At 42.2% G+C, this 12,883-nt stretch overlaps 2 protein-coding genes across 2 annotated transcripts in view; both read left to right on the plus strand.

The window, feature by feature from the left end:
* Positions 1-12,883, plus strand: part of LOC308425192 (C-C motif chemokine 2-like) — a 26,438-nt gene continuing 13,555 nt past the window's right edge. Inside the window, exons 1-3 of the mRNA XM_080922419.1 lie at positions 1-137; positions 851-968; positions 1,306-1,557. Coding sequence (XP_080778545.1) covers positions 62-137; positions 851-968; positions 1,306-1,557 — 446 coding nt within the window. The 5' untranslated portion in view covers positions 1-61. The remainder of the gene's footprint in view (positions 138-850; positions 969-1,305; positions 1,558-12,883) is intronic.
* LOC308425125 (C-C motif chemokine 7) lies at positions 10,372-12,056 on the plus strand. Its single transcript, XM_080922356.1, has 3 exons — positions 10,372-10,506; positions 11,207-11,318; positions 11,668-12,056. The coding sequence occupies exons 1-3, from the start codon at positions 10,431-10,433 to the stop codon at positions 11,771-11,773; spliced, it is 294 nt and encodes a 97-aa protein (XP_080778482.1). The 5' UTR covers positions 10,372-10,430; the 3' UTR covers positions 11,774-12,056.

Here is a 12,883-nt window from a genome sequence, read left to right on the forward strand (position 1 = left end):
CGGCGGCCAGTCCTGAATCAGCCAACTCTCACTGAAGCCAGCTCTCTCTTCCTCCACCACCATGCATGTCTCTGCCACGCTTCTGGGCCTGCTGTTTACAGTTGCTGCCTGTAACATCTTCGTGCTGGCTCAGCCAGGTGAGACCCTAGTTTCCTTCTCCTCCCAACATATCACCCCATTTTTGAATTGTCCTGGGTCATCATAGCATATAGTCTTACCTGGTCAGAATTTTTTTTTTTTTATTTTAACCGATGTAAAGAACATAGAGGACAAAGAGCCAACCCGATTACACGGTTGCTTCCTAAAAGCAACTAGAATTTTAACTGTTAGATCTAAGTTTGGAATCACACCTTCATACAGTTCCTGTTCCAGCTACATTCCTCAGTATTTGAGAACCTGGGTGATCAAAGAGGGTCTTGGGTTGGTGCATTTTTCCGGAGAGAGGAGAAAGGGGAAAAGACCCAGAATCTGATCTGTGTTTCACCCAGTCCAGCTTCCAGTGACAGCAGCTTAGCAGAAGTAATAGGGATCAGAGATATTCATGATTAGATCTAGATTTTTGGAACCTACAGTAATGTACTGGGGTAATCGTCTCAGACCATAGTAATTTGACTTCTAACTCCCCCAAATGGCAGTCCCCAGAGTCACCTAGTTGAAATAGTATCCCTCTACCCAAGATTCTGAACTTACTTTGGAGTCTGTGTGTCAGAGATCATACCCCAGCTCTGATGTATTGGCATTTACATCCCATGCTGCTGAAACTGCCTTCTCCTCATGGTCCTTTACTTCTCTAAGGCCAGAAGCATCTCTCCTGTCCTAATGTGCTCCCTGCTTCTCATTTATTCTCCAGATGCAGTTAACGCCCCACTCACCTGCTGCTATTCATACACTAGCAAGATGATCCCAATGAGTAGGCTGGAGACCTACAAGCGAATCACCAGCAGCCGGTGTCCCAAAGAAGCTGTAGTGTGAGTTATACCCCTCTTCCCTCCCTGGTCCAACGCTTTTCCTCAATAGCAAGGGATGGTCCTCATATACTTATATTTGGTCACATGCTCAGATCCAATATCAAGTGTTCCCCAATGGGGAAACTGAGGCCAAAAAGGGAAAGGCAATTCTCAGCAGCATTGTCTCTATGGCTGCTGTTCAGGCTCTTTCTATTCCATGAGCTTATCTTAGAAAACCTGCAGGGGAAGCTGGTCACTTTGAGCCCCCTTTTCTACCTGCCCTCCCCCCCACAAGCCCTACACAACCCCTCCATGGGTATCAGGTTGAACTTAATCTGTGTCATCTCTCTTTCCACAGTTTTGTCACCAAGCTCAAGAGAGAGGTCTGTGCTGACCCCAAGAAGGAATGGGTCCAGAAGTACATTGAAAACCTGGACCAGAACCAAATGAGACCAGAAACTACAACTTTATTTAAAGCTGCTTCTACCCTAAGGTCTTCAGCACCTTTGAATGTAAACCTGACCCATAAATCTGAAACTAATACATCCACCACCTTTTCCAGGACCACCTCAAGCACTTCTGAAGGACTGACCAGTGTGACAGTGAACTAGTGTGACTTGGAATGTGACGCCTTAAGTAATATTAAATGTATTTAACTTATTGATGTTATAATATTCCCTTTCATGAATACTAGAATTTCTTAAATGCAAGGTGTGGGTCCATTTTTTTTCCTCTTCTTTGAATCCCAATTCAACACTTTCAATGTATGAGAGATGAATTTTGTAAAGATGAATGGGTAAACTTTGTGTTTGAGATTCCAAGGTATTATTTAAAATATTATTATGGATATTCTTAATTATTAAAAGAAATATATTATTTTTGTACAGCAGTCTGGCTTTGGGTGTTTCTTGAGGGAAATTGCAAAGCTGAGAGTATGTACGTGTGGAGGGCAGCTCGGGATGGGACACTTATTAAGGGAACAGGAGAGTGAATGACCCACTCTTTCGTATTGAATGATTGCATCTGAGTGTCACCGACTCTTCAAGACAGGGCCCAGTCAGGCTTGCTAGTACCACAATTCCAGTCTCTAGCACTGCTCCTCAGACACATGCTCCACAAAAGCCCCAGTCCTTCCCAGTCACGTGGTGCCCTTTAACTGGGATACATTACTCCCATCTGCAGTTCTGCAATTAATTCTCTAACTGCACAGGCAGTTCAGGCGGTGGAGAATAGAGGGGAGCTACAGCCGTCTTCTATAAAAAGGTTATGTTAATGCTTCACAGTGAGAGAGGAAGACATGAACTTATCCTTGATAATGGTTAGAGTTTTTATAGGAAAAAAAAAAACAGACAAATTAAGAAAAAAAAAAGGTAGGTGGGGGAAATTATCCAAAGCTAGAAATGAAGATGCTATATAAATCAATGGAGGAAGAGAGAGGAAAAACATCAGATGTAGCTACATGTATTTCAGGGGATGGGGATTTCTCAAGAGGAGGCTGAATACAAGGTTTTGAATGTGAAGGTGGGAGCATGGAACTCTCTGACCTGTAATTTAAAGGATAGGTTGAAGCTTTTTGGTCCAGTGAAGAGGGTGGGAGGATATGTCCCATTCAGAGGCTCAGGAGTGAGCCTCAGAAAATATATCTTGATAAATTCATACAGACCAAAAGAAGTGGAGACAGATGGTTGATTGTGGCTCATCAAGAGATTAGGGTTGAATGTCAGGTACAAGAGAACAATGTTCTAGACCTTGGGAAATAGCTTACAGTACAGACCTTTCCTGACCTTGTTAATGAGGCAACTTCTCTGAAACCTGGATGTGTTCCTTTTCAGAGGAACCTAGGTTGTCTGCTCAAATGGATAGATTTTCTCTCTTTCTAAATGTTCACCTGGGATCTGTGGCATGGGGTTCATCTTAGGGGAATTTGGACCACAGGAGCACACATACAGATAGTCTCTCTACCATGGAAAATGAGCATCTTTCTCTAGGATATAAATTCCCATGGTGTTCAACCTCTCCATCTAGTGGGGAGAAAAGATTGTCACACTAGACCTAGCATCCTCTTTGTCAGCATGAGGTGCTGGGGAGAACTCTGTCTGACAGGCAGGGCATGAGTTGACACTGACTCAGTCATTTAGGAGCAAGTGGCATCTATCAATTCAGTGGGGCAGGGGAGGTGTTGCAGCAATCAAAAGGGACTAATGGTTTCCCTTCCTGATTCAGGAGCATGTCTCCTGGGAAATTTTTCATTGCTGCAGCTCAGAGTTGGAGCATTCCTGAGCCAGACCAAGCTCTCTAACTGAAGCTGAGGGTCTCCTTTAAAGCTCCAAGGGCTCCATAACAGCAGACAGCAAACAATTTCTAGATAGCTGTGCGAGAAATTCGCTGACCCTATATTCCAGGTCCAGTGGTTCTCAGTGCTGCTTACTGGTCAGAAAAGAAATCTTACATCATAGTGGATGCAAAGAGGCAAAGAGGAAATAAATTAGAAATGAGTTGAACTCTGCTTTGCAGCTTATAGAATGGAGGGGGGGGGTCTCTGATGCCAGGCTGGTTGGATGCAAAGGACCTGGGAGGAAGACAGAAAAAGGAATGGGGGGCACGAATGATTAACCCTGCAGATAGACTGCCCCCACTCCTCTGCAAGTCCTATCTGCTCATTCTTATGAAATATTGACTAGGTTTCTTTTTCTCGAAGTAAGCATGGGTTCCTCGGTCCTTGCACAATGGAGCTGAGCAAAAGCCCTGGCAGTGCTTAGGCACCAGAGGATGCCAAGTTGGATACATTCATCTTCCTGTGGCTGCCAACATTATTCCAGAATGTCTCATCCTTTCCCATAATTCTCAGGCTTCTAGCCTTTGTATATTGCTCAATTTGAAAACCATTTCTATGATTTATTGCAACAGCATGCTGCCCCAGGTACCACACTCTGCATTAGTCCCCAATTGCCACTAACAAACCACCATAAACCTGACGGCTTAAAACAACCAAATACATTAGAATCTAGTTAGATTGTTAAGGTTGCAAGTCTACACGAGGCAGTCTAGCTACAGTCACTTTAAAAATCTTGCTCTCACAGTCCTTCTCCCCATCCCACTCCCCTTCTCCTCTAAGTGGTTGGAGGTCCCCCTAGGTATTCCTCCACCCTGGCACATCAAGTTTCTAGTTAGGCCAGACAAGGCAGCCTAGCTAGAAAGAAAAAAAAAACATATCACTAGAGCAAAAAACAAACAAACAAACAAACAACAAAACAAAAAACAAAACTTGCCTTTTGAAACTTCTAGAAACTATTTTTATATTCTCTCTCCCTCCCTCCCCCCTCTCTCCCTCCCTCCCCCCTCTCTCCCTCCCTCCCTCTCTCCTTACCTTCCTTCCTTCCTTCCTCCCCTTCCCTCCCTTCCCTCTCCTCTCCCTTTCCTCTTCCCCTCCTTTTGTGTGCTTTTTTTTTTTTTTTTTGGCTTTTTGAGATGAGGTCTTACACTGTAGCCTTGAACCTACCACTATAGCATAGGTTAGCCTTGAACTCATGACAATCCTCCTGCCTCAGACTCTCCAATGCTAGAGTTATAGGGTATATAACTAACATATAATATGCACATGGAGGAAACCCTAACTAATACATTGTGCTAATATGCCTGAGTTCCTTATACAATTCGAGCACATGGGCCAGCCAGATGGTTTAGTAGGTAAAGGCACTTACCACCAGGACTCACAACCTCAGCTCAATACCTGGGACCCATAGGGTAGAAAGAGAGAACCGATTCCTAGAAATTGATCTCTGACTTCCAGCCGCAAGCCATGGCTTATGTGTGTGTACACACACATGTAAATAAGCAAAAATAAATAGAGGTTTAAAATTGTTTTATTTTTTTTTAACTGTGTGTCTGTTTGTCTTCATGTGAGTTTTTGCACTTGAGTGCAGGTGCCTGAGCTACCCACAGGCATTAGATCTCCCCCCCTGGATCTGGAGTCGCTAGCCGGTGTAAGCCGCCTGACACAGATGCTGAGAACCAATCTTTGATCCTCTGTGGTTTGTCTTCTTAACCACGGAAACATCTCTCCAGCCACTAAATGTAAAAATTTTGAAAGTAAATATAAAACTTTCCAAAAGCTTCTGGTGGGGGGGGTATTGAAATGGGGGAAAGCTCTCCTCCCACTGGAAGGTCTTGAGTGTGGGTTGATGGCTATATGCAGGTGAGGGCAGGTACAAGATAAGGCAAGGCCTGTGATTGGGCAGTGAAAAAGAAAGATGGGTTTAGAGTTTTTGAAAGGCAGGAGAGGAAGGAGAAGAGAGGAGAAGAAACCAAGATGGAGGAAGAGAAGGATGACCCAGATCTGTGTGACTTTAAATAGCCACAGGTAGCTATGAATATCTTATAAGGGATGAATTATTACAGGACAATTTGTCTTATCTAGGTGGGCAGTTTATGTCACTATCAATTGGCTCTGAGTTTCTTGTGTGGATGTTTTGTGGGGTAAGAATTTACTGATATAAATCTGATTGATAAATTACAAGCCTCTAGAGTTTGATTTTACTGGGTTACTGGGAATTGTGACTAGAACCACAGGGGGCAGATGCTGGGAATGTGAGCAGAGTCTGCAGCAAGAGAGCAACTAGACAGGAAGTCTCTGCATGGGGCTGGTGTGGCAGCAACTCACCATGGGGATAGCCATGGAGGCAGAGAGATTGACGCTGGCCATGGTGCTTGGAACCCTTTTACTTTTTTTTTTTTTTTTTTTTTTTTTTTTTTTTTAATATTTACCACTACACTTCAGAGTTTTCCAGAGGACCCTGATGGGACATATAATTCCTTTTAGGCAGGTTACTGGACTCAGTGCTGCAGCCTCTGGCACAGGTTTTCATGGTGTGCTTTGTTCTGATCTAAACTTAACCAACTTCCAATTAGGGTGAAAAAAAGTAAAAACACAAGAAATAAACTCAGGGTCTTATGGAATCTGGTGGCACAGCTGGTGTTCCAAATCAAGCACTCACATAGACTTTTAGAATTTTTTTAGTTATAACCATGCATAAAAATTATATATATATATATATATATATATATATATATATATATATATATATATATATATAGTATATCATCATCATCATCATCATCATCATCCCCTTGTATGTGTGTATGTGTGTGTGTGTGTGTGTGTGTGTGTGTGTGTGTGTGTGTGTGATATGAAACAATTACCATCTTTAAATTGAAAACCCTCAGAATCCTTCTCTGGCCTTTTAAATAAAAATTATAAATTAATAGCACATACTACAACCACCAGAACTACTTTCTCCACTCCATCTGTAACTTGGTGTCTGTTACTTGAGTTTATTCCATCCCCCTGCCCCACCCAATTTTTAGTAACTACCATTCTACACTCAGCTTTCATGAGATCAACCTTTACGGCTCTCACATGAGGAAGATCACATGGGACTGGTTTTCCTGTGTCTGGCTTATTTAATGTAGCCTGATGACATCCGTTTTCAGCCATGTTGTCAAGAGTGACAGGGTTCCATCCTTTGGTGGCTGATATTCCACTCTATACTCGTACCACAGCGTCTGCATCTACTTCTCATCTAAGACTGAGCTGTTTCCAGTTCCTACCTGTTGCAGACCATGGTGTGACAAGCATGGAATACAGATGTCTCTTGACATACTGATTCCTACTCTGTTGGCTTCATGCCCAGGAACTGGATTGCAAGATTGCCAATTCTAGTTTTTAATATTTTGAGGAACTACCATACTGTTCCTGACAATGACTACACTACATTTCCATTAACAGTTTCAAGGGGCCCATTTTTCTCCACATCTTTGCCAACATTATTTAATATTTGACATTTTTTTAGCAGTAGCCATTCTGACTGGAGGGAGGTTTCACTGTGGTTTTGACTCATCTTTCCCTGTTGTACTCATTTCTTTTCATGTTGTTATGAAAAAAAGCTCTTATTCTAAGAGAAAGAGTTTTTTCTTAGTTTCATCCTGGCAGGGAAATTATGGGAGCAAGAACTTGAAGCAGCTTATCATGCCCCATCCAAAGCAGGAAAGCAGAGAGTGATAAAGGTGGACTGTAGATCAGCTCCCTTTCTCTGCTCATACAGTCCAAGATACCAGCCAGGGAATGGGGCCACCCACAGTGGGCAAGCATTTGCATGTCAATTAATCTAACACAGTCAAGATAATTCCCACAGGCACACAGATAGGCATATGCAGGTCCTCTTCTCAGATAGTTCTGGATCCTGTTAGGTTGACACTTGACATTAACTATTATACCTCAGGTTCAATGAAGTTAAGAATTCTTTTATTTATCGATGCCTTCATTTGGTATGTGGCTTTTTAGATATGCTGTTTACACATTTTGTGGTAATAAATATGCTTTTATAGTCTATGCTTTGGGCTCTTATCCATAAACTTTGTGCTTATTCCCACATCACAAAGTATCTCCTGTATGTTTTCTTCTAGTCACTTTATGACTTCAGACCTTATATTTATATCTTTAACCTGTTTGAGTTGATTTTCATGCACTATGAAAGCTGCGGCATCTATTTTCATTCTTCTGAAGGTAGCTCTCTGTCTTTCCCAGTGCCATTTGTTGAAGACTATCTTTTCTGAAGTGCACGCCCTAAAAAATTATACTGAAAACCATTTGAGTATAAAAGCATGGGGATGGATATTTTTTTAAAAGAAGGTTTCAAACAATAAATCATCTGTAGAGGCTTTCAGTTGGATAAAGTGATTTAAAGAAAGGAGTTGGTTAGAAATGTGGAACTCTCATTTAAGCCTAAGAGTTTAGGCTTAAAAGAGTTGTGGATCAGGTATGGATGAAGCAAGGAAAACAGTCAGAAAAGCACATAGGGAGATGTGGTGTGACTGTCCCAGTAGCCCAGCCCAGCAACAGTAGGGTTTTTTTTTTTAATCTTGTTGCCAAGATAATCAGAAGCCCAAGTTCTATACCACCTGTGATTACTAAAGACAGTCATATCCAACCAGCTTCAACACCAATATATCCAATGGGTGGAAATGGGCATTCCACAAGCCCATAAATGATGGATCTTGAAGCTATGGTCAAAGATGCTCATCCTGAGAATAAGAGTAAAGTTCCTGTTTCAGGAGCATCTCTCCTGGTGCCTATCTAGAAGCACAAAACTGCTGAGTACCATCTCTTTCCTGGGTTCCATGGGCGCATATGACTGAACCCAGAGGTCTGGACACTGTTCTTCAGTCACTGTCCATATTTTTTTGAAATGAGATCTCTCAGTGAACCCACAACTCACTCAGTAAGTCAAGCTGGTTGGTGAGAGGGTCCCAGAGATCTTCCTGCCTTTCCCCAACACTGGGATTATAAGTTTGTACCACTCTCCTCAACCTCTAGGTGGGTTCAGGAGATCAACCTGAGGTCCTCATGTTTACATAGCAAGTGTTCAAGTTTACAGGGCAACTGAGCCCTCTCCACAGCCCCACTACTTAGGTTTCTCCTGGTTTTGCTTTCCCAGTAATTGTGTATCCTGCCTTGTTCCTGGTCCCCTCTGCATACAGTGAGTCAGGAATAGACCAGTGAGTCATTTTTTAAGAACAATCACCAGTTTTTACTGGGAACTATAAAATTCACTTTTAAAAGACTTTATTCTCTTTTAAATTTTAAAGATGGTGGCAAAAACCATAAACCACAAAATTCACCATCTTTTCCATCTTTAAGCATAGTTATGGAATTAATGTCGGCATATTTAACATCATTTAACAACAGACCTCTAAGTCATTTTCACCTTGTAAAAGCCAAACTACATACTCACTAAACAAGTTCCTATTTCCTTCTTTGTCAGCTATTTTATATAGTGCTAAGATTTGAACCCAGAGCCTTATATATGCTAGACAAATAATCTAGTACTGAGATTATAAATGCCAGTCCTTCTTTTGATGTTATGATGTAAGTACCATAATGGGGCGAAGTAATGCTATTTCATGATGATTTTTTATTTGAATTTTCCTTTTCATTCTTATTTATTCACATATAGGGACTTGACATTAAACTGAGTGCCTCACACAAGCTTCCAATATGGAATATCTTTTTCAATGTTTGTTATCTATCATCCCTAAGATACATCCATTGATTCTCTTTGTCCATTTTCAATTTGGTTGTTTGGTTTTGGTTTCACTAATGAGTTGTGAGAGTTCTTTATATTATCTGAATGATAACTCCCAGCCAGTTGCCAATGATACAATGTGTGACTGTGTTCGCTCAGTCCAAAGATTGGGTTGTCACTGATCAGTGTCTAGATTTGCATCTTTGTCATGAAGCCTGGGAAGGTGCTCATGCATAGCATGTTCTACACCCCCAGACCCTGGAGTTTTTGACATAATGTTTCATCATGAAATGTAAATTAGCCCCAAGAGCATACTCTTCCTGCCCTACCCTCTCACATGCTGAGACCTGACAGTAAAGATATGACATTACATTCAGCTTGACTTCCCTATGTGCTTTTACTTAGAAAAGATATTTTCATAGCTAATCAGATATTTGAAAAACCACAAGATTCAAAAATATGAACTCTTCTGAACAATATTTCTGGGAACAGAAGTGGGGCTTCTGCTCTTATCTAATACTCTTTTTGCTACCAAGTTACAGACCCGTTTCTATACAGTGGTTTAAAAGCATGTCTGCATGATTCTTTATACCCACTTGCTAAGAGGGTTTGCCTATGCTCCTGGAAGCTTCAAGGCATCATGTGAAATATATGGTATGGCCTTCTCAGTGGAATGCAGAAAAAGAGGGAGAGGAAGTAAGCCAAAGAACAAACTCTGGTCCTTTAAAGCTCTTCCAAACACTAGACTTGGAGAGAATGCTTTGGGATGATCCTCAACCTCAGCCATCATCTACCTATTGGCCAGCCGAAGCCAGTCAGCTTTCCCCTCTGAGACCCAAATAAAGAGTTGTTTTGTTCTAAGTCACATAGTAATTAAAAACTATATTAGATGCAGGGGTTGGATATGTTTTGTGGTTTTTGTTTGTGTGCTAACATTTTTTTCCTCTAAGATTTGAAAAGTTACCAGGACTTTCCATCTTCAAGTGCATTTTCTTAAAACCCAGTCCAAATTTTAGTGTCTGTTTCTGTATTTGGGGCTCCTTAGGATGTTGCCTGAAGGGGGAAATAGGAATCCCTTGACGCTGCCATCTCTGCTTCCTTCCTCATTCTACAAAAAAGCTTCTCTTTCCAATAGGAGCTGAGCTGGTAGGAATAGCTGGAGTTCACAATACAGTGCTCTATCTGGACAGAGTTCATCATCACCTCATTTTCCTTTCCTGATGCTAAATGGAAACAGGCCAGCCTCGAATTACACCCTCCTATGATTCATTCCAAAGGAAGATCCCTCCCTAGATGCTGCCTATAAAAGAGGAGGCAGAGCTGCTAAAAGAGCAGAGAGGGCAAGGCCAGCACGGAGTTTGTCAACTTTCACTGAAGCCAGCTCACACTCTCTCTCTCCACCATGCAGATCTCTGCCACACTTCTGTGTGTGCTGCTCATAGCTGCTGAATTTACCATCCACGTGTGCGCCCAACCAGGTGAGACTCATCCTGCCGTCTTTTTTCCCAGGGCATGCTATACCTTCTCTGGGAAATTTCATGGATCACTGCAAAATGAGGCTTACCTGTAGTCTAAGCTTATCGGCTTTGCCAAAGTGGGGCAATTAAAAAAAAAGAAGGAGAGGCCAGTCTAATCACAGAGCCAGAACTTGAATCTGATTCCCTTAGGACTCATTTATGGAAACAAGATAATTCCCACCACAGCTGCTTCTGTGGTTATGGGGTCCTCCTGGGTCATCAAATAGGGACCTGGGATGGTGGTGTTGTTCTCAGGTAGAAGAGGGAGGACAGGACGAAGAGGTCCAAGGTCTACTGGGTACTTTATCCAGCCCAATTTCCAGAGACAGTGGTTCTGTAGAGGTGGTGCCATAACTAGACACCATTTTCTTTTATCCTAAAAGGGGACTCAGAACCATTGTATTCTTATTCTAAGGAACTGGGGCATTATACTAATGCTTTTCAGTGATGCCCATGGTTGTCATCAACTCTACTTGCCTCTGTTGACTGGCATTCAAGAGAGAAAGAATGGAAGGACATATTAAAAAGTAGAAACATTAAACTAGGGTGGGCAAGTTCTCCCTTCATGTTGCCTCCTTGATGGCTTCTAACCATTCCTTTAAGCATCAACAAAAGACCCAGTATCTACCATAACAAATATTTTCTTGTTCTTTCATTGTAGATGGGATCAATGCATCCACTTGCTGCTATGTCAAGAAACAAAAGATCCCTAAGAGAAATCTCAAGAGCTACAGAATGATCACCAGTAGTCGGTGTCCCTGGGAAGCTGTTATGTGAGTACACAACCCTTGTCTTCACCCCCTCAGTACTGAGTCATCCCTGAGGGAGTAAATGGGATTATTTACTCAGTGGGTAGAAACTATATCTCTATCACAAATGTAACTTTCAGTGGGAAAACTGGAGCCCACCACTCTCTTTAGAGACACCAGTTCAGGACTTCCCTCTCCCTCTAAAAGCCATGGGGGCTTCTCTTTGGCCACTGCATCTTACCATTGAGCCCTTTCTTTGTCTTACCTTCTTCCTCCTCCATCCCTGGGGTAATGTCAACTACTTGGAGTAATGTACCAGGCAGGGACTCACAGAGTAAGTTACATGCTCTCTAACTGAGCCCTCTTCCTTCAGCTTCAAGACCAAAAAGGGCATGGAAGTTTGCACTGAAGCCCATCAGAAATGGGTCCAGGAGGCCATAGCATACTTAGATATGAAAACCTCAACTCCAAAGCCTTGAAGACATGTGCCTGAACAGAAGCCAACCTAGAAGCCAAGAAGCAAAATTCTTCACCTTTGTCCTTCCTGAGAACTGTGCTGAAATGGGTTGATTACAGTCCCAAGGGGTAGGGGCTCTCTGTAGGAATGTGAAATGGTCGTGCCTAAGGAATGGTCTTTAAGTTATTAATATTTTTATTTAATTGTCATGTACTTTGGTGTGATTTGAATGTAAAGCCCTGGAGGCCTCATGTCACTTTAATGCCGTGCTACCTGCAGAACTCCCCATTTACATTGTTCTTGTATCATGCAGGGGCCTTGCAAGAATCAGTGCAAAGATTTTATTTAAAAATGTTTAGGATAAAATCATAATGTTATGATACTGTGGGATTTTTAAATGTATGACTACTGAAGTTTCATGTAAAATGTATTTTTTGCACAAAAATTCTATCTTTGATGCTGTCTTTTGAAGAAACAAAGAAAAGTTGAAGGGCTGAACAGGGTAGCAAGAAGCAGGGTGTGGGGTGCAGTGGGAGGGGAAGGGGTCAGACTTGGCTACCCTGGGTCTGAGCTTAGTTGAGAAAGCCAGACAGACTGAAGCTTTAAAAAAAAAAAAAAAAAAGGCCAGGTCCATAGTTTTGCCTCTGAAAGCTGACATGAGCTTTAGCCACTTTACCGGGCACGTTTTTGGTTCCCAAAGTTATAGCTTTTCACATATTCTCTTACTGCACCAGACTCCTATCTGTCTGATCTTCCCACAGACCTCCCAATTCCTCCAGCCCATAATATTAAACTACATCTCTAGCTTTGACAATGGAGATGCCAGGCCAACATGACCTTGTAAATTCCATTCCACATTTGGGAGCCACAGGCGTCTTCAAACAGTTTTATCTCCATCAATCAGAAAGGGCAGGAAAGGTGAAGATCGTGGGCCCAGTACAAGATTCTCAGAGACCCCTTTACCTTCCATCTGAGCCTTCATTAAATCCCCAGGTAGAAACATAAGGTGTCAGAAGAGAGTATACACCTCAGTGGCAAAGAAACACTACACCAGTGACCGTGCGCAGATGCTCCAGCTAGATCTACAGAACTTTCTACCTCTCCTGTAGCCTCAGTCAGGCCTTATTTAGCA

The sequence above is a fragment of the Micromys minutus genome (genome assembly GCF_963924665.1).
Source record: "Micromys minutus genome assembly, chromosome: 10".
Classification (NCBI taxonomy): Eukaryota; Metazoa; Chordata; class Mammalia; order Rodentia; family Muridae; genus Micromys; species Micromys minutus.